At 44.8% G+C, this 21,531-nt stretch overlaps 1 protein-coding gene across 5 annotated transcripts in view; it reads left to right on the forward strand.

The window, feature by feature from the left end:
* Positions 1–17,455, forward strand: part of ELK3 (ETS transcription factor ELK3) — a 52,345-nt gene extending 34,890 nt beyond the window's left edge. For 3 of the 5 annotated variants that reach the window (XM_007670051.3, XM_007670052.3, XM_003431028.4), the window contains 3 exons: positions 5,657–6,451; positions 12,671–12,793; positions 16,893–17,455. In XM_007670051.3, the coding sequence (XP_007668241.1) occupies positions 5,657–6,451; positions 12,671–12,793; positions 16,893–16,991 (1,017 nt within the window). In that variant the 3' untranslated portion in view covers positions 16,992–17,455. The remainder of the gene's footprint in view (positions 1–5,656; positions 6,452–12,670; positions 12,794–16,892) is intronic. The other 2 variants (XM_029078746.2, XM_001510934.6) reach the window with 1 other exon arrangement.
* Positions 17,456–21,531: the final 4,076 nt, after the last annotated feature.

The following is a 21,531-nucleotide window of genomic DNA, read 5'->3' on the forward strand; positions in this document are numbered from 1 at the left end:
CCCTCTCCTTTCCCCTTCCCTCTCCCCCTCCCAACTAATTTGATTGTGGGGAGTTTTCTTAACAATGAATGTCAAGTGATGACCATTTTAGGCCTGATATGCAAGTTTTGCATCCAACTAAATAAAAACATGATGTTTCCCCAGATCATTGGAACTATATAAACCAGATGTAATTCTGTCTACTCTCTGACAGAATGTATTTTTCAAAAACGTTTGTTGAAGCAGCAAAATACATTCATGCCCCTAAGTGAATTTGTTTCGCCTCTTAATTATGGTTGTGTTCTGCAATTGCCCCCTGAGAGGATGCAGGGTCTACGCACCACAGTCCCACTGGAGATGTGGCTAACCTAGCCTGCTTTTTTCCCTCATCTCTCCTTGCTGGCCTCCATGTGAGTTGCCAGGATTGGTGCCCTGAAAAGACCGTTTGCAAATTCACCTCCGCGGCACGTTCAGCTCCTTACCTGCATCTGCCTAAAGCGTTCATTCATTCAATCATTCAATCTTATTTACTGAGCGCTTGGGAGAATACACTACACCAATAAACAGACACATCCCCTGCCCCTGACAAGCTTACAATCTGCGGGTGGGGAATCTGAAAATGTGGGGATCTAGAGAGACACAGAGTGGGAGGGGAAAACACAGGATCATCCCGATGCCAGCCCCTCCCATTCCATACCCACCCCCACCTCCAAAGTTGCCAGACGTTGGTGATGAGAGGAGGATGGGAGCCACGGTGATTCCCCACCTCTCCCGGGTCACCCAGGGTGTCAGGCTGCTGACGCCAAGAATAGGGCAGGGAGTTGCCGGGGAGTCACAGTTGGGGAACATGGAAGGGTATCTGTCCCAAGAGACACGAGGGCTATGCGTTCTGACAGTTAGCTACAAACCAGTTGGAGGTGAGGTCAGTGGTGTTTCCCAGGAGATGTCGTGGACACTCTGAACCACCTGCTTTTTAAGTATGCTGAATTGGGCTTTCTTTAGGGGCTGCCATACCACTAATGCTTCTTTCTTAAAGTCACTATTATGTAGAGCCCTCCCGGTGCCAGATTTCCCCCAACTAGGCCCATGGCCCAGGGGCAGCCAAATATGGGAGCATCAAGTGTGGTCCCATCCCATACCACAGCTGCCCTCTCCTTCACCTCTCCCCTCTCCTGCCCCTTTTCCGTGAGGAGGCTTGGGAGAAAGGGACCAGGTGTCCCAATTTGCAGGGAGGCCGTGAAATTAAGACTGACATCTCACCCTCCAATTCTGAGCACTGGGTGGCGGCTACGGTTGTGGCCAGCAGCTGTCGGCCCGAGGCAACGGCGGAGGCAGCAGGGGAAGCCCAGGTCATCCAGCAACCCTCCCCAGAAATAATCTCTCACGCTGCGTTCAGCCCCAGAGAAGGCTGCCGCGGACACGAAAGCAGCAGGGATGTCTGCACCACACTGGCTGTGGTTTCTCCGGCCACCGTCCCCATGGCCCGTTCCCCGAACTGGGCTACCATCAGGGTGTTCCCTTCCCGTCAGCACACTGAAAGAGGTAGCCAGCAGGGAGATTTTTATTTTCCACTACCAAATTCGGGGGAGAGACCTGCAGTTACTTTGGTGATACCTGTAAACTGGAGGTCTCCACTGAGGGGCAGCCGGACAGAGTGGTCCTGGCCTGGCTGAGGCTAGTGGGGGTGGGCAGGATTAGGGCTGGGAGAGGAATTGGGGACAGATTGGTTGCAGGCATTACTGACCCCTGCCTCCAGTGAGTGCTGGTGGCAGTGACAGAGACAGCAGCGGCCAGTGACCCTCTTCATTCAGTCATTCTTTCAACACAGCACCCACTGATCTCCACAAGACTGTAAGCCCCCTCAGTCAGTCATCAGTCATGTTTATTGAGTGCTTATTATGGGCAGAGCACTGTACTAAGCACTTGGGAGATTACAGTACAACAATAAACAAACACATCCCCTGCCTGCAAAAAGCTTACAGTATAGAGAGGCAGGGATTGTGTCTACCAACTGTAACATATTCTCTCAAGCACCTACTACAGTACCCTGAACATCGTAAGCACTCAATAAATACCATCAATTGATTATCCACACGCAATAACAACAACAGAATTAATTGAGTACCTATTGAGTGTAAAGCTTGAACTAAGTGCTTGGGAGAGTACAAGAGAAGCAGAAATCTGCTCCAGAAGTCAGAGTCTAATGGGAAGTAGTGTAGCTTGGTGGATAGATCATAGGCCTGGGAGTCAGAAGGACCTTGGTTCCACTCCCGGCTCCACCACTTGTCTGCTGTGTGACCTTGGGCAAGTGACTTCACTTCTCTGTGCCTCAGTTACCTCAACTGTAAAAATGGGGATTAGTATTGTGAGCCCCATGTGGGACGTGGACTGGTTCGAACCTGATTAGCTTGTATCTACCCCAGCACTTCTATCTACTCCAGCCTGACACACAGTAAGCACTTAATAAATACCATTTAAAAATAAAAAGGAGAGATCCATGCCTGCATCCTGATAATCAGTCTGACCCACAACTTTGTGGCCAGTATTTGGGGGTCAGGTCGGCTCATGGGTGGATGTGCAAGTGTCTGGCTGCGTGTGGGTTTCCTGGTCCCCATTTTCTGGGCTTAGCAGTCCCATGGGAGCAGTGACAATTTAGGCAGTGGTATTTATTGAGCACTTACCATGTGCAGAACACTGTACTAAGTGCACAGGAGAGTACACTACAGCAGAGTTGGAAGACACGTTTCCTGCCGACAAGGAGCTCACAGTCTAGAAGAAAGAGGGAAAAACCACAGATTGGTTTTTGTATTTCTAATACCATGATGGTCAGTCACTAGGCTGGACTGCAGTCAGAATCCTTGGAAGTGTAATTTGTTTTTGTTTTGTTTTTATGGTACTTGTTAAGCACTTACTCTGTGTCAAATACTGTTCTAATTGCTGGAGTAGGTACAAGTCAATTAGGTCGAACACAGTCCCGGCCTATCTGGTTCACAGTCTCAGTAGGAGGGAGAACTGGTATTGAATCCCCATTTTACAGTTGAGGAAACTGAGGTATAGAGAAGTTAAGTGACTTCCAAGCAATTGGCATGGCAGTTGGCAAAGCTGGGATTAGAACCCAGTTCCTATGACTCTTCTTGAGATAAACTGCTTGGTTTGGGGGGAAATCCCCTTACTGTGGTTTGCTTTCTGAAGTGAAGAACTCATTTATACCCCCGCCCCCACTTTCCCCTTCCTTTTTCTACTATTCAGTTTCCTTGGTTTCCAAAATTCAGATGAGCCGCCAGCCTACCTCAAGATGAAATAAAGCAAACCTTTTAGCGTGTACTCAAGGGAGAAAAATGCCATTAAATAAAAACAAAAATATACTTGAATTTTTAGCAAAGGAAGTATTATCACACCAGCCAAGCACATTTTCTTTTTATAGGAATTGACTGTATTTCAGGTTTGCTTAATATAAAAAAAGCCTCTCTAACATTTATTTAATTTGTACCTTCTGGGAAGTAGATTTTCCAAGTACAATATCTAGGGCTAGTGTTGTGAGTAATAAACTTTTGGGCAGCGAGGTGCTACTGGGGGTTTTGAAGTTTTCTACAGAGTCCTGACCACAGTTTAGCCTGAGGTGAAAGAGGGAAGCCAGGTGGCTCACCAAAAAACCCTCCAAATTAAAGAAAATAATGCTCTTGAGAGAATGATGGTCCCAAACACAGGTTTTCTATTTGCAAACTGAACTTGCTTTTGAGCTCCAGGACTAAAAGAGCATTTACAAACCTTTTCTAGACTGTAAACTCCTTGTGGGCAGGGAATGTGACTTCCAACTCTGTTACATTATACAGTGCTCTGCACACAGTAAGTGCTCAATAAATACCAGTGATTGAGAGATTCATACATCTGAGTCGAAAATACTGTAGTCACTTCTGCTATAATGCAGAATTGTGTTTTTGAAGATCCACATATTAAGTGAAAACCAGCAGCGTGGGAAGCGGCATGGCCTAATGGATAGAGCAGGGGCCTGGGAGCCAGAAGGACCTGGGCTCTAATCTTGGCTCTGCCACTCGTCTGCTGGGTGACCTTGGGCAAATCGTTCACTTTTTCTGTGCTTCAGTTACCTCTTCTGTAAAATGGGGATGAAGACTGTGAGCCCCTCATGGGACAGAGATTGCATCCAATCTGATAACCTTGTATTTACCCCAGTGCATAGAACAGTACTTGCCACATAGTAAGCACTTAACAAACACCATCACTATTATTATTTATTAGCTTGTATCTGACCCAGCACTTACTATAGTTCCTGGTACAGAGTAAGCACTTAACAAATACATGAAACAAACAACAAAAAAGTAAAATGTTCATAGTAACCTTGATTCAGTGGATGGTAATGGGGTGGCATTATCCTCATGACTGACATTTTTTGATGCTCATTCATAACTCCTTGTTATGCCCACCACTAGTAGAATGTTTTACATCTGTGCCATTTATCGTTCATTTTTTTTGGTATCCATTAAAATATTGTAAAGTGGCAAAGCATAAACACCGGGTACTTTAGAGTCGAATAGGGTGAAGCTGAGGCAGAGATGGGTATCACGCCTTGCCCGACGCCTCTCACATGCATGCAGATGTTCCTTCCTACAACCAAGTCCACTTGTGCCAAATTGTGGATTGGGTTATATCAGAACAGACTCACATTGTGGAAGAACATTCCCTCATTTTGCCATCATGTTAGGTCCTGATTGTGGAATGAAAGCTTGTATTATAGCAGAAATGACTTATTTCATTTCATTTTTTAAAAAACCTCTGAAGCCCCATTATTTCCCCAAGCTATTTTCACTCTCTGATCTACAGCTCAGGGGCTGGATGTTTGAGCCCAGCATCGTGTTTTAGAGTCAGAAGGCACCATTGGCCTAGGCCTGCGCTGGATCTGTGGGTCCAGTTTTGGAGAAAACCAAGGACTCAAATCCATCCCTAGCCTACTAATCTGCTGAACAGCCCACAATGCCAGGCATTGCCTTGGGAACTGGTGGTTCCTTCCAAACACCTGAGGAGGATTAGCAATGAACAACATTGATACCCTTACTTGGCCATGGACCCAACCTAACGTGCTGGGTAGTGGACGCCAAAGACCCCAGACCAAAGTCTGCCCCTCCCCAGAGATGAGTGTGGCCCTCACTTTGACAGGGCTGACTAGTGGGGGAGTGGAGGGAGAGGGAACTGCTTTTGAGGGGTCACTTTCCCAGCCCCACTGTGGTGATGAGGGGATTTGAGAAAATACCCAATTAACAGGTGGATAAAGAGTGCCTAGCTGCACCGTCGTAGGAAAGAATGGGTGTTGTCAATTAATGAAAGAGAGAGAGAGAGAGAGGTACATACCTCACATTTTAGCATAGGTAACACTCTAGCACCATCTAAGCACATTTTCTTTTTTATGGGATTTGACTTTACTTCACCCCCACATGGGCTGCACATCTTCCATGTTGTTTGAATTTCATCCAAAATGTATTCGGCCGTTCTCTAGCAATGATTTTTTCCCTGTCTTGGAAGTTGTTCTCTAAGAGGAGAAAGGTGAAAGACACCAGCAAACAGAATATTTTGGGCCACTTTCCATCGGGTCCGTCCTTCATCGTCCTCGAGTCAGCATCTTTAAGCACACTAACGTCGTTAACGTCTATGTTTGTGTTTGCAGAACATCATCAAGAAGGTGATCGGGCAGAAGTTCGTGTACAAGTTTGTCTCTTTTCCTGAGATTTTGAAAATGGATCCCCATGCAGTGGAAATCAGCAGAGAAAGCCTTTTGCTGCAGGACAGCGATTGCAAGGTGCCTCCCGAGGGCAGAGAACAGCCCAAACACAGCCTCTCCGCCCTCAAAAGCGCAAGCCGAAATGAATATATCCATTCTGGCCTGTATTCGTCCTTCACCATTAACTCCCTACAAAACCAACCGGATACTTTCAAACCAATTAAGACGGAGAAACTGGAGGAGAAATCCGAAGGAAGCACTCCGGTGGAAGAAGTTAGGACTGTTATCAGGTTTGTGACAAACAAAACAGACAAGCAAGCCATGCGGCCCCTGGTGTCGCTACCTTCCACGTCCGAGGCTGCGGCCGCCTCCGCCTTCTTGGCTTCGTCCGTCTCGGCCAAAATATCTTCTTTAATGTTGCCTAATGCTGCCAGCATTTCTTCGCCTTCGTCGTCCTCATCTCGCTCCCCGTCCCTGTCCCCCAACTCCCCGCTCCCTTCTGAACACAGAAGCCTCTTCCTTGAGTCCAGTTGTCATGACTCAGATTCTCTAGAGCCCCTGAACCTGTCCTCAGGCTCCAAGACAAAATCTCCGTCTCTTCCCCCAAAGGCTAAGAAACCCAAAGGCTTGGAAATCTCAGCGCCCCCGCTGGTCCTTTCCAGCACAGATATCGGCTCGATTGCGCTCAACAGCCCAGCCCTGCCCTCGGGTTCCCTCACTCCAGCCTTCTTCACCGCACAGGTAAGGTCCAGCCAGCTCCTCTCACGGACTCCTCCTCCTCTGCCCTGCCCGCAGTAATCGCTCAGTAAATACGATGGACTGACTGACTGACTGACTCGCATGGGTCACGGTACCTGGAAATTCCAAATTCGTAAGTCAGCAGTGCCTGAGGACAAGCCCGTAATGAGCCGTGGAAAATCCTGTACGATGACTTGAACGAGGTAATCTTAGGTCCTCAGAGTGTACTGCAGGTAAATGGTGACGGGATTGGCCAGGGACGCTTGTGGGGAAGTGTGCTGGAAATCGTACGCTGGGCATAATGATGGACAGTGATAGCGATATTCATTAGACGCTGGGCAAAGAACTGGGATAGAGACAAGTTAATCAGTTCGGACACAGTCCCGATCCTGTGTGGGGCGTCACAGTCTAAGGGGGAGGGAGCGTCACTATTTAATCCTTATTTTATAGATGTGGATAATGAGGCACTGAATAGTTAAGTCATGTGCCCAAGCAGTAACACAGTAGACAAATGGCAGAGCCAGGATTAGGTCTTGCTCATTCCTCTAGGCTAAGCCTTCTTCTTGGGGCATATGTAGAAAGCCAAATGCCTAATTAAATTTCTGTTTTTTAAGCCCCACCATCTGAACTTTCTCAAAAATGGGAAATAAACATTAGTTAAATGTTGATGATGATGACGAAAGCTAATCCCTATGCTTTGTGGAACACTGTTCTAAGCGCTTGGGAGCATCCACAAGGTTGAATGAGAGTTAGCAGCGTGGCTCAGAGAAGCAGCGTGGCTCAGTGGAAAGAGCACGGGCTTTGGAGTCAGGGCTCATGAGTTCGAATCCCAGCTCTGCCACTTGTCGGCTGTGTGACTGTGGACAAGTCACTTAACTTCTCCGTGCCTTAGTTCCCTCATCTGTAAAATGGGGATTAAGACTGTGAGCCCCACGTGGGACAACCTGATTCCCCTATGTCTACCCCAGCGCTTAGAACAGTGCTCGGCACATAGTAAGCGCTTAACAAATACCAACATTATTATTATTAGTTAGTTACTGCCTATAGAAAAGATGTAATTGATTTATTAGTTTCTAAGAAAGGCCAGTTTAAAAATCAGAAAACCTTGGAGCATTAACAGAGATGTTTGTCTTCTGTAACAAGAAAATGAAAATTAACAAAGATGGCCATGGTAAATGCCAGTGGCCATGCCTGCCTGGGAGGGAAGTGAGCCAAAGCCTGGCCACTGCAGAGCCCAGCTAGAGGAAGGATGGGATTATTTGGGCCTCGGGGCGTTGTGTGCCTGGTGCTGGAGGGTAACTGTGAGAGCAGGCCGAGGAGCCTTGTCCTCCGTCTCTGCTGCTCTTCCTGCTGTTGCTTCTCCGACTTTTGGAGCATTCCTGGGGCCTTGGCCACTCAGGAGTGTCCTGGAGGAGTGTGACAAGGGGTCACTGCTTACCTGCCTGCTGGCTAAGCTATGGCACACTAATTGCAAAGCTCCTTCCAATAAGGTATTTCCACTTAAAGCAGCCCTTTGGCAGAAATGGCTCCTTAGTAGTTCAGGAATTGGGGTCGACCTTTGACTCTTCCAGCGCTATATTCCCCTTACTTCTTTCCAGTGTCCTTAACATTTAGGGCTCAGTCTTGGCAGTTAATGTTTTGAGGTCAAAAGCTAGGCCAAGAGCAATGTTCTGCCCTATGACTGGGGACTTGGGGACCAGGAAGGGAAGTTAAACAGCTCAGACTTTACAAGTTTTTTTGGTTTTGTTTTTTTAAAAAAATATTTTGTGGCATTTTGTTAAGTGCTTGCTTTGTGTCAAGCACTGTTCTAAGCACTGGGGTAGATACAGGGCTTCTCAGGTTGGACAGTCCCTGTCCCCCATGGGGTTCACAGTCTAAATTGGAGGGAGGAGAATCTAATCCGCATTTTACAGGTGAGGTAACTGAGGCACAGAGAAGTTAAATGATTTGCCCAAGGCCACACAGCAATCAAGGGGTGGGGCAGGGGTCAGAACCCAGGTCCTCTGACTCCCAAGCCCATGCTCCTTCCACTAGGCCACGCTGTTTCCAAATCAGGTACAGTGAAATTGGATGTGGCTGCCAGGGTAATTTTCTAATTATTGGCATCATTTTGAAAAAAGTATCTTAGGGAAATTATGTCCGAGCTTCAGTGTCCACGGCTGAAAAGTAAACTCAGAGTGGTGGGCTGCTACTTGGCAGTTTCTCTTTTCATGTCTTGAGGCCTGTTCATCTCACATCCAAGTTCTGGGTATTTGGTTTTAAAGGAATCCTCTGGGTGTACATGCTAAAGGGTGATTGATCAGTGATTAGTGATTGTTACTTAGACTCTAAACTGCCTATGGAAAGGAATAATGTCTACCAACTCAGTTGTATTGTACTCTTTCAACTGCTTAGCCTCAGTTAACTCATCTGTAAAATGGGGATTAAGACTGTGAGCCGCACGTGGGATAAGCTGATTCCCCTGTGTCTACCCCAGTGCTTAGAACAGTGCTCTGCACATAGTAAGCGCTTAACAAATACCAACATTATTATTATTATCATTATAGTGCTCTACATGCAGTAAGCACTCAATAAATAGCATTAATTAATTAGCAGGGACAAACATAATTGAGTATCAACATTATGCTGTTATAATGTGTGCATTGATTTGTCATCACACATATTTTGGTAAGCACAGATGCCTGTTTCTCTAAAACCATGAAAAGAATGGAAACAGTGTGGTAAACTGACTAGATAACCTTAGGTCACACAATCCTTTGACATCGCATAAGCTGATGGACTCTAATACCCTTTTCCAGGTCCAAACTAAACCATTTTATGTAACAGACTTATTTTATTCCATCATTCTGAGCCAAGGCTACAGCCTATATAGAATATCATTCTTCAGGTGAAACTAAGTCTTTATTGTAATGGAATTTCTCACTGGATAGTAAATTCTGAAGTTTGAAACATTCCGTGCATTTTCTCCAAGGTGGAGAGAGTGGGATTTAAGCAGGTACACGCATGTAGAGAAGCAGAATGGCCTAGGGGATAGACCATTGGCCTGGGAGTCAGAAGGACCTGGGTTCCAATTCCGGCTCTTCCACTTGTCTGCTGTGACTTTGGGCAAGACACTTCACTTTTCTGTGCCTCAGCTACCTCATCTGTTAAATGGGGTTTAAAATTGTGAGGCCCAGATGGGACATGGACTGTGACCAATCTGATTAGCTTTTTATCTACCCCAGTGCTTAGAATAGGGCCTAGTACCGAGTAAGTACTTAACAAATACCATAAACACCCCGATTCCCTTTTACCAAGGCGTTTTTATGAAACTGATAAATGATTATCTAGTCACACTGTGGTATTGGAATTCTGCATGCTGTCAGGGTGAGCTTGGTGACTGAGCCCAGAGATCTGTGGTGGGCGTGACTTAAACTCACCCAGTCTGTCCTTTGCTTTTGACTACTGAGTTCTAAACTCTGTGAGTTTTGTCAGCCTCCCTGATGTGATTGAGCCCTGGGATGCCCAGAACCTTCTTAGCCCTCAGTATTAAAAACGGGGCATCGGTGTGGCTGGATCTAAGCTCCAGGGGTATGTAAATAGAAGATTTCAAAGGAGGCAAACTCTTGCTTAGAGTAGGCGCCTCAAGGCATCTACTGACCGGATTGGCCTAGAAGTCTATTTCAGAATTGCCTTGTTCCTGTGAATGGTAATCATTGTGGCATGATCTCCCATGGGTTGAAAAAATAAGCTGAAATGACTGTGTCTTTTCAAAACTGACTGCTTACCTTTAAGAAGTTGCTTTGAAATAGAATGAGAGATTTATATACCAGTGACCTTGACGGCACTAGAACTGATTAGACAGACTTTTTGAGCCTAAGTGCTTAGTACAGTGCTTAAGCATGTAATACAGTGCTCTGCACACCTTTAGTATGAGTGAATGAATAGCCTAATCAATCAAACAGTGGTATTTATTGTGAATTTGATGGGTGCAGAGCGCTGTACCTAATATTTGGGAGAGTACAACAGTTGGTAATCATGTTTCCTGCCAATAGTGAGCTTCCAGCTTAATGCATTCACACTCCATCCTAATTTCTTCCCACTCCCATGGTTGAATAGCCAGTGATGGAATTTGCAGATGGTGGACACCCAGACACCCTGAATGCTACTTGCACTTTGATGAGCGTGCAGCCGTCTGAATGACGTCATACCGAACATTTTGTGGAAGCTTCAGTGAAATCCAGAGCATCCTCCAAGGGGGGCCCTCGACTCCCGCATCTCGCTCCAGAGCTCTTGCGTTTCCCTCCTGGGTCTCTGTAAACACAGGAGCTGCTTCCGAGCCATGGGACTTAGAAGCAAGACTCAAAGTGGAGGGAAGAAGCTGGGTATTTAAAGTAAAAATACCAGTCATAAAGGCATCCAGGGCTCTATCAGAGGTATCCTACTCCAACCCAGAACACTTGCTTTGCTCCTCTAACGTCAATTTATTCACTGTATCTTGATCTCATCTATCTCACCCCCGACCTCTCGTCCATACCCTGTGTCTGGACTGGAACTCCCTCCCCATCATATCTGACAGACCATCAATCTCCCCGCCTCAAAGCCATATTAAAATCACATCTCCTCCAAGAGGCCTTCCCCGACTAAGCCCTAATTTCCCCAATTCCCTTGCCCTTCTGTGCCATCCTCACATTTGGATCTGTACCCTTTAACCGCTCGATATGCACCCAACTCCACCCCACTGTAACCCCACAGCACATACCTGTAGTTTAATGTCTGGCTCCCCCTCTAGACTGAAGGTTCCTGTGGGGAAGGAATGTGTCTTCCAACTCTGTTACATTGTACTCTTCCAAATGTTTAATATTGTGCCTGGCAGAGTAAACGCTCAGTAAATATGATTGATAACTGGGACAAGACATGCCAGATGAAACTACAGTGTCTAGTAAGAAATAGGACAAATGGCCACCCTGTACTCTATTCCAGAGTAACACCAAAACCAGGTAGAGCCTACCTTCCTAGCCTCTTCCAGAAGCAGCATGGCATGGTGGATAGAGCTCAGGCCTGAGAATCAGAAGGTCATGGGTTCTAATCCCAGCTCCGCCATATCTGCTGTGTGACCTTGGGCAAATCACTTCACTTCTCTGTGCCTCAGTTACCTCATCCGTAAAATGGGGATTGAGACTGTGAGCCCTATGTGGGACAGGGACTGTGCCCAACCTGATTTGCTTGAATCCACCCCAGCATTTAGTACGGTGCTTGGCGCGTAGTAAGCGCTTAACAGATACCGTTATTATCATCACTTCCTCAGAGCTCTCACTTTCTCTGCAGCACCACCGGCTCCACTATCAGTAGAATTTTCTTGTCAGAATGCATAAGTCACTGGAAGCATAGAAAATGGAGCCTTGAGATTTGAATTTTGACTTTTGTTAAAAGAGGGGAAAGTTCCTGTCTAGCATACTGCCTGAAGTTGCAGTGACCTAGGTCATAATCTGCCAGCAAAGCCCAAGGAAGGGAGAAGCCAGGGAACAAGTGGGATTTATGGATCTCGGTTCAGCGGAGCCAGAGGCTGTTAAGAATCTGAAATGTCATTTAAAGATCAGCGAAGTGCACGTGAAGGACACGGTTTCAAACAAATGCAGCTGCTTCTTCAGAAACCCTAGAGTTGATGCATCGAAAGCAGCTGGAGTGGGACTGAGGTCAGGGCAGTTTAATTTTAATAGAATTGAATTTAGAGCGCAAACCATGTTAGTCAATCACTGTCCTGGTATTTATTAAATCCGCCTCCACCCTTCCGTCTCCCCGTTGCCTGCCCCCTCCCCCATGTTACTACATTATAGATTTTTCCTGCTTTTCATATATTTTCAGGTCATTGATCTTAATTTTCACTGAAACATACTGGTATTCATGAACTATTTTTATAAAGTGAAGTGGGATAGTGGGAGTAGATTAGGGAACGTGCCCCAGATGAAGGAGAAAGAAGCCTCACTGGATTTCCTACGCAGATAAGAAATTTCAGTTTTAATCGGTCAGACCCTAGCTGGGGACTTTGCCCTGGCACCTCTGGATTGCCAGTTCTTAGCCCCGGCATCTCTGCAACACGTTCCCCTGTTGGCACGGCCCACGAGGGTCCACACTTCACACAGCAGAGCCTTCAGCTGAGCTCTTGTTTATTCAGTGACTGAACAGTATGAAGCAAGGTGACCCCTGTGTAAGAAGCTATGTATTTGATCGTTTATCTTGCAGACTCCAAATGGCTTACTATTGACGCCAAGCCCGCTGCTGTCTAGCATTCACTTCTGGAGCAGCCTTAGTCCTGTAGCTCCGTTGAGTCCTGCCAGGCTGCAAGGACCAAATACCTTGTTTCAGGTGAGTTTCCCTTCAAGCGATTCTCCCCTTCTGGTGATTGAAAGTTACAAGATGGGGACTTCAAAGATAGTATCGCATCATCTCCCGCTGTGTGTTGGACTTGAGATTCGAGTTGTTCATGAAACTCTGGTTCCAGAGTGTGAAGGTCATGTGATCTGGTGGCCCTTCTCTTTTGGAGACATGACTTGTCTCGTGGCTATCAAATGCCACCATTCTAATAGCTCCAGTTAGTGCCTGGATGGAGCCCAGCTTGGGTCGACTCTGAGAATGTTGATGGATGAGAAGCAGCTTGGCTTAGTGGATAGAACACAGGCCTCGACCTGGGTTCTATTCCTGACTCTGCCACATATCTGCTGTGTGACTATGGGCAAGTCACTTAACTTCTCTGGGCCTCAGTTACCTCATCTATAAATTGGGGAGAAGAGTGTGAGCCCATGTGGCACAGGGACTGTGTCCAACCTGATTAACTTCATTCATTCATTCATTCAATAGTATTTATTGAGCGCTTACTATGTGCAGAACACTGTACTAAGTGCTTGGAATGTACAAATCGGTAATAGATAGAGACAGTCCCTGCCCTTTGACGGGCTTACGGTCTAATCGGGGGAGACAGACAGACGAGAACAATGGCAATAAATAGAATCAAAGGGAAGAACATCTCATTAAAACAATAGCAAATAAATATAATCAAGGTGATGTACATCTCATTGACAAAATAAATAGGGTAATGAAGATATATACAGTTGCTCCCTCAGTGCTTAGAAGAGTGCTTGGCACATAGTAAGCGTTTAACAGGTATTATTATTATTGGCCAGCTTTATGCTCAAGATGGGCCCACATCAGGGAGTTGAGGTCAAGGTCTAGCTCAGTCTTTTGCAACAGAGTTGGTCTGAGTCATAACAATAACAAGAATTGTGGTGTTTGTTAAGCACTTATTGTGTGCTAAGCGCTGGGCTACTAAGTACAATACAGTCAGAGCGCAGGTGGGGCAGAGGTTAGCTCTTGATAAAGGGGGAAATTCTTAAGAAGTACTAAATGGGATGGCTTTTTCAACAAACAGTGCTAGTTTCAAGTTTTTGAATGGGAATTTGATGAGGGACTTCTTAAAGATTTTAAAATATGATAATAGAAGATATTGTGCGGCTTCAAAGGGCATTCTCTTTAGTTCATTTTAATTAGCCTAGACAAATGGTTGAGTTAGAATTGATCCCTGTCGACTAAAAATTTGTCCCAAGTGAAACTGGTAACTTTCCTGGGAGGACAAGGGGAAGAGAAATATGAATGTGCACACCTCTCAGGTTACTGCTGGCAATTTTGAGAAACCCATTCAGATACCGAGAAGATACTTCATACATTTTGAGGGGAAAACCAAAGAGGTGAGAATCATGTCCGTTGCAAAAAAGGATAAAATAAGTGGTGAGGACAGAGGCGAGGGAACAAACCCTCCTTACCTGTTTTGAAACGGCAAGAATTTTTTTTGTCTTTTTGCATGGAAAAGCTTATTCCTATTTTATGCATAATAATCCTGCACATCAAACTGCAATAGTCAAACCTTGCCTCGAGCCAACTTGGGTAAATTCAACCAAATTTTCTTCCACATGAATTGTATAATTGAACCCAAAGAACATTCTCAGCCCATCAGAATCATTATTTGGTCAGATCAAAGTTTTTGGGCAACAGTTTCCTCTGGGGGCAGAGAAGATGGGATCCTTCCTTGATTGGCATCATCTCTGAGATGATTGAATACATCAGTTACCCTCTAATGCCCTCCCTCTGCTGTATTCCAGAGAGCTGGTTTCAACTGAAAACTATTGCATTTCACCCTCTTCCCTGCTCCCCCACCCTCCAGCTTCCATCTCTTTCAAACTCTACTCCGGACTGCTGCAGATTTTCTTGAAACATTACTCAGTCCATACTTCTCCTCAAAACCCGCCACTGACAACCTGGGTCTCCACATCACACAAAAACTCCTCTCAAGGCTTTCTACTATCTGGCCTTCTCTCACTATCAGGCTCTCGCTCGCTCTCTGTCCCTCCTCCCCGCCTTAAGCAGCATTTGTTAAGCACTTAGTACGTACCAGGGGCTTTAACAATAATAAAAAAAAACTGTGATATTTGGTTAAGCGTTTATTATGTCCAAGGCACTGTACTAAGCACTGGGGTAGAGTACAGTGCTCTGAACACAGTAAGAGCTCAATAAATACAATTGAATGAGTACACGCTAATCAGGTTGGACACAGTCCCTGTCCCTCTCCCATGGGGAATTGCAAAAATGGCTGGCTATCGTAGGCAGCTCCCAAGGCTACAGTCTGCTGGATCTTGGGTCTATGGCCCAGCTTTGGCACTAAACTATAGTCACTTTGGCTGTAAATAGATTCACTGATGTATGTCTTTTTAAGGATTTGCACTGCAACTCCTCTGATTTACAGATTTAACCAGTAAATCGTTTACGTGCAAAATGCTGTGTGACCTTGGGCAAGTTACTTCACTTTTCCATGACCCAGTTACCTCATCTGTAAAATGAGGATTAAGACTGTGAGTCCCATGTGGGATTTGGACTGTGTCCAACCTGATTAGTTTGTATCTACCCCAGCACTAATACAATGCCTGGCACATAGTAAGTGCTTAACAAATACCATAAAAAAATGGATTCAGGACGACTGAAATAATGTATGATGGCCGTACAACACCGACCATTACGTGTTCCCTAAACACACAAAGAGTAAAGCATCACCCCCCCCCCCCCCCGTCCCCTTTATTTTTTAAGGCTTCTTTTCTTTCCCAAGCAAATGCCTGCGTGCAGACTGAAAAATCTCCAGCTATTTCATATTCATTGTGCTGCCATCATAAGACCAGGGAATGGATCCAAAGAGTCATTTAATTCAGTCCTTTGCTAGTGACAGGTTCATTTAAGACACGGTAGAGAGGGTTGAAAATCTAGCCATAGTGCCCTAAATACTGAAATGGGGATTTTAATTATTCCTAAAGTGGGCTGACCAATATATATGTACATTCAGGCCTGAAAGTGATTATCGCAAAAGCATTGTTATCCCTCATTTTTTTAATGGCACCAGCTAAAGCGCTTACTTTGTGCCAGGCACTGTTCTAAGTGCTGGGGTACATATAAGGTAATCAGATTGGACAACAGTCCTTTGTCCCACATGGGGCTCATAGTCTTAATCCCCATTTTACAGATGAGGTAACGGAGGCCCCGAGAAGTAAAGTGACTTACCCAAGGTCACACAGAAGACAAGTGGCGGAGCTGGGACCAGAACCCAAGTCCTTCTGACTCCCAGGCCTGTGTCTATCCACTAGGCCGTGTTACTTCCCTATTTCTCTTCATCAGTGTGGTTACTAACATTTTAAAAGTGCATGTCATTATTTGTATCTATGCCAGGGTTTAGAACAGTGCTTGGCACATAGTAAGGGCTTAACAAATACCAGAATAATTATTTTGTATTTTTTCCTTAGATATCTAAGGCAAATCAAGGCAACTTCAGGGTGCTTGAAAACGATTGATTTAGGCAGGCGAAAAGGTCTCAATTCATGTTTGTGTATTCACGGCATAGTGGACGGAGCAGGGACCCGGGAGTCAGGTCATGGGTTCTAATGCCAGCTCTGCCACTTGTTCGCTGTGTGACCTTGGGCAAGCCACTTCACTTCCCTGGGCTTCAGTTACGTCACCTGTAAAATGGGGATTGAGACAGAGAGCCCCATGTGGGACAGGGATCGTGTCCAACCCGATTTGCTTGTATCCACCCCAGGGCTTAGTACGGTACCTGGCACACAGTAACCACTTAACACATACCATAATCATTATGATTATTATTTTTAGAGTGAACATGTTTTCTAGAAAAGGAAAATCAATTTTGATGTGCTGGTTTGGAGAGGGACCAGGATATGCTTCTCCAAATTCTGCTTCCAACTCAGCCATGGGACAATAGGGATAAGCCAACAAAACTGCTTTTTTAAGCCCCGCTGGAGACCATCCCATAACCTCGAGTTGCAAACGCGCCACAGCCAGAGATGTCGGGGGCCGGGTCCGCACGATTACTATGGTCGTGAGGTAATGGAAGTTTTTATTTCTTGTCTCCTTGCAGTTCCCAACTCTGCTAAATGGTCACATACCAATGCCGATCTCCAGTCTGGATAGGGCCTCTTCTCCGGGACTGCTGTCTTCAAATGCTCAGAAATCCTGATGATGTCTCGCCCCGTTAAGGACTCATTAACTGATATAATAAATTCACCCTCACGGGCTAGTATTTCCTGTGTTATGAGAAGGACTTTGTGAAACCCCATATTATTTTGGTTTGCACTTTTCATCACATGGATAGTCTGGTATTACTTTAGCATTCTTAAACAGTGTTTATATATGGACATATATAAGATCTGTTTTGCAGTAAATGAATTTTAATGTTTTTATAAGAACATGGCCCTCAAGTGTTGAACACTGTTGACAGTGAAGAACTTTTCTTAATGGATTTCAATGTATCTAATAAGGATGTGAAGCTTTTTCCCTTTTAATTCTGCATACTCTGCATTGTGCTTATGTACACTTATAACCGGCTGTGCCTTCTTTTGCATAATGTTTAAGGTTATGTAAATGATTTATATATTTTCTAGTATTAAGAGAAAAGGATCGAAAGACAAAGCTAGTATCAAACTGCTATGGTAGTTTTCATTATTTTTCACAGATAGGCAATACGAAAGCACGGTCCTATAACTTTGTATTTAGTGCTTTCAAATTGTATGCAAATTGCCTTATTTTTCTTTGTTGAACTGAAAAACATTAAGCGTAATGTGTTTTTTTAAAAGAGTAAACAAAGCCATATTTAGACGAGGGATATCCATGAAATGAAGTGTTCCATGGACGTTTTGGATAGAAGAGAAGGTATTCAGCACAAACAACCCGGAATTACCCATACCTTTTAGTGTCCTTGGAACCAGAGCCTGGCGATAGGAAGACTGTATCAGGTCCTTCCCACCACTTCGCCCAGGGGGCCAGTGCTGATTGGTCCCTGGCCTCGAGCATCCTCTGACTCCTGGAAGCAGGAGGAGTCCCCTCCCTGCTTCTTACAGATTTGCGGTAAAAAACTGCGCTGAGAGTTTTTCCAAAACTCTGAAATTCTCAGAAGAACCTTTAAAACTTACAGCTCAGTTTATGAGCAATGCAAGCAGATGAATGAAAGAATTGAGGCTAGATAAGCAATGCTGTATCTTTATATGTAAATATGTGTGCTGCCCTTCAGCGAAAATATGAAATGGCACCATTTTGCAGTTAAATACACTGCCTAATGAGCTTTAAATTAAAAATCACCTCGTGCGGGGAGGGAGGAAAGAGAGGGAAAAGGAGAAAGCCTAAGGAGAAAGGAAATGTCATGAAGGAAAGGAAAGGCTATGAAGCGGAAATCAATTTCGTTATAGTAATTTGGGATGTCACAGTTAACATTCTGATTCACAGTTTGGAGAAGCGATCGTGGAAATCTGGCCACACTGGACGAAGCAAAAGGGAATCCATCTTCTAGCGATTTGCCGTGATTCCACTTCTTGAGAAGAACAAGGAGCGCCACTATATAGTCACGCAAGAATTCGATCAAGTTAAATGCAGTCTTCAATTACAGGCATTGCAAAGCAAACCCAAAACTGGCTGCAAAATTAACGGACCTAAACCACCCATCAGAGACCAAAAGAAAACTGGCAGGAAGCACTCAAGTAAGCCTACGGGAATATACAATCCAAATTCCTAGAAATAATCAGCTTCAACCTCCTGTTTGAGCAAGTTGTGATTGGTTCCTCATCTAGTAGGTTTGCAGAACCTCCACTGATGGAAGCCATAGGAAACCAGCTTGTGTGCAAAAAGATTAGTCAGCTGTTCTAAATAAGGGAGGTAACAGAGGTTCAGATGTTTCCTTCTCTATCGGATGTTCACAGCTTGAAATAGAGTCCGGGACTCAAAATCACAAGAGAGTTCTTCCCAGGGAAGGGAAGGAATCAGAGGATCATGTTGTTGGTGGGAACGTTTCACAGAAGAAAAACAAGGTGTTAATTGGTCCAGATTTTCCTTCAGTGTAACACTTTGAAGAAATGACGTGTAATATAAATATATATATATATGTATTGTAATGGTATCTATTTGGCGCTTACTAGGTGTCAAGCACTGTTCTAAGCGCTTGGGTAGATACAAGATAACCAGGTTGGACAAAGTCCCCTTCCCACATAGGGGTCACAGTCTGAATTGAAGGAAGGAGGATTTAATCCCCACTTTACAGATTAGCTAACTGAGGCACAGCGAAATGAGGTGACTTGCCCAAATGGCGGAGCTGAGATTAGAACTCGGGCCTGATGACTCCCAAGCCCGTGCTCTCTCCTCTAGGCCACACTGCTTCTGTTTGTATCTGATTTCACATTCATTTTGCAGAGTGATTAAAAATGCTTATATTCGAGTCCAAACATAGACCACGAGACCTATATTAATCAGGTCTAAGGAGACACCATATGTGTTATCAGATGGTTTAGAATTCAGAGCAAACTGAGATCTGACACCAAGAAGCATAAATGAAAAATAGGCTGTAAGTACCACAGGGTTCCCATTCTGTACCTCACGGAAGATCGGGCGTGCGCCTCCTGCCTCTACCTCCCCTGCTTCTCTCCCCCCGGCCCTCCAAATTTAGTCAGAAGATAGACTTTACACACCATACTAGGCTAGCGAGGCTCTTCCACTTCAAGCTTGCTTTGTCTTAAAAGAGTTCGGGCTACAATGTTATACACCGTGGCCTATACGTGTTGGTTCTTTTTGTACAAATCTCACCAAATTGGTATGACTGCAGACTGCATTCACTTTCAGTTATGTATGTATAATTTTTACTATGTTTTTGTTCAATAAACATTTTTAAAATCTTTATATAAAGTACTTTATAGTAAAAGTGTGCTGAGCAGAAGTGTTATTTCTGGAAGAAAAAGCAGAAAAATCATCATCCATGGTTCTTTTGAGCCCTTACTGCGTGCAGAGAGCTCTGTACTAAGTCTAGACTGCTTTGACTTCCATTCCAATTTGGAGGGCTTGGGTTGGCACTTTTAACCCGTGACCGTAGCCTAGTGCAGAGCTCTAATTTTGGCCCCGGCTTCCTATGGAAGGGCCCCTGGACTGGCACTGGTGGGGTGCTTAGTACAGTGCCCGGTACATAGTAGGCACTTAACAAATATCACTATTATTAAGAACAATTGTGTCCCTGGAGAAGCTGCAACGAAGTCAACCAGCTCACTAAAAAACAAAGGCAGTAAATCTTCCTCTCCCATTGCAAGCCATTACGACTAGCCAGGTTTGGAAAGCCCATTTTGGACAGAGCAGGCATCACCGGTTGCCTCTCATCCACAGGGGGAATTGCTGGAAAACGCTGCTTTCACATGCTTGCTAAATAGCTTGAACGAGTGACAAAACTGAAGTCTTTTGTTATCCCTCCGCTAGGAACCATTTTTAACCCACCCTAACTCCCATTACATTTTAAAAACCTAGGTTTTTTTCTTATTTGCAACTGCCAACTGCTCGAATGGATCTTTTTATGAATTTTTCATAATTTTCCCCGTTCAACTTGTCAGTTTATCACATTTGAGAAATGAATTGTCAACATCTCTACTGTCCTTAATAGAATCAATATGTATTCTGGAACGTCGTATCTAAAGGGTCGGTCATCTTTATCTATGCCAAACATTTTTTCTGAGAATTTCCCTTTCCTTCCCCTATAAAGAATTTGGAGTTTCCTTGGGTAACTGGCCTCTGGGGTGAGTTTATTCTCATTTCTTATGTGAGTGCTACTCTAGAATCCTTCCCCGCCCAAAACAAGATTTGAACTGAAGCCGCAGGCAGATCAAAATGGCCAAAGGGTGACTGTTTTAGAGCATCCATTTAGTCATTTGTCAACGCCAAAAAGGAGCGATATTATCGGAAAAGTGTTTGCCTGGTGGATTTTTTCTGTGAATCGAAAAAACTGTTTTTTACTTATATTTATTAGTCTACACATGACTTTTACTTGGAATTAAAAAAAAAAAGCTCGCTCCCCCTTGGGATTATTCTTTACAGCAAAAAAGGCCCAATACCACATCAACACCACAAACTACATCAAACAGCATTATTTATATTTAGTATTTCAGGAGAGTAGACATCACTGAGTTGACTCTCTAGTTTGGTGCCACAGCTAGGTGGCAATTTGGGATTTCTGCATCTCTTCGTGACCTTAAAGAATTTTGCCTTGTCCTGTCTTATGCCATCAAGCCATCTCCTTTAGCCTACTAAGATTCCCTAAAACAGCTCTCCGAGTCACCTGCAAAATGTTCTCCCCTGGGTGGAGTTCTTAGCATCCGGCGAATGCAGCTTCTCTAAGCAACAAGCATAAGTTATTGGTTTTGCTCACTAACATGGTCAAAAATACATAAACACATGCTGTCATTTTTAGACTCTTTACTAGAACTAGATGCAGTGAAATCATGATGGCCCAATGTCAGCTCTGATTGGGCTTGGATGTTCTTCACTGTACAGTTTGAAACTCTGACTGTTGGTCAGGTGCCCCACAGCTGTAGTGTAGTAGTGAGAGAGAGAAAAGCATCTCCAAGACTTTCCCGGCAGAGCGTTTAGGAGGCGATGGAGTGTAATGGCTCCATCACCTGTCATGAGGCGTCATCACACATGGATGGCACCCGAGTTCAAAACTTAACAAGCGCGTTTTACACAAAACCGACCAGATG

This window comes from Ornithorhynchus anatinus, chromosome 14 (assembly GCF_004115215.2).
Source record: "Ornithorhynchus anatinus isolate Pmale09 chromosome 14, mOrnAna1.pri.v4, whole genome shotgun sequence".
Classification (NCBI taxonomy): domain Eukaryota; kingdom Metazoa; phylum Chordata; class Mammalia; order Monotremata; family Ornithorhynchidae; genus Ornithorhynchus; species Ornithorhynchus anatinus.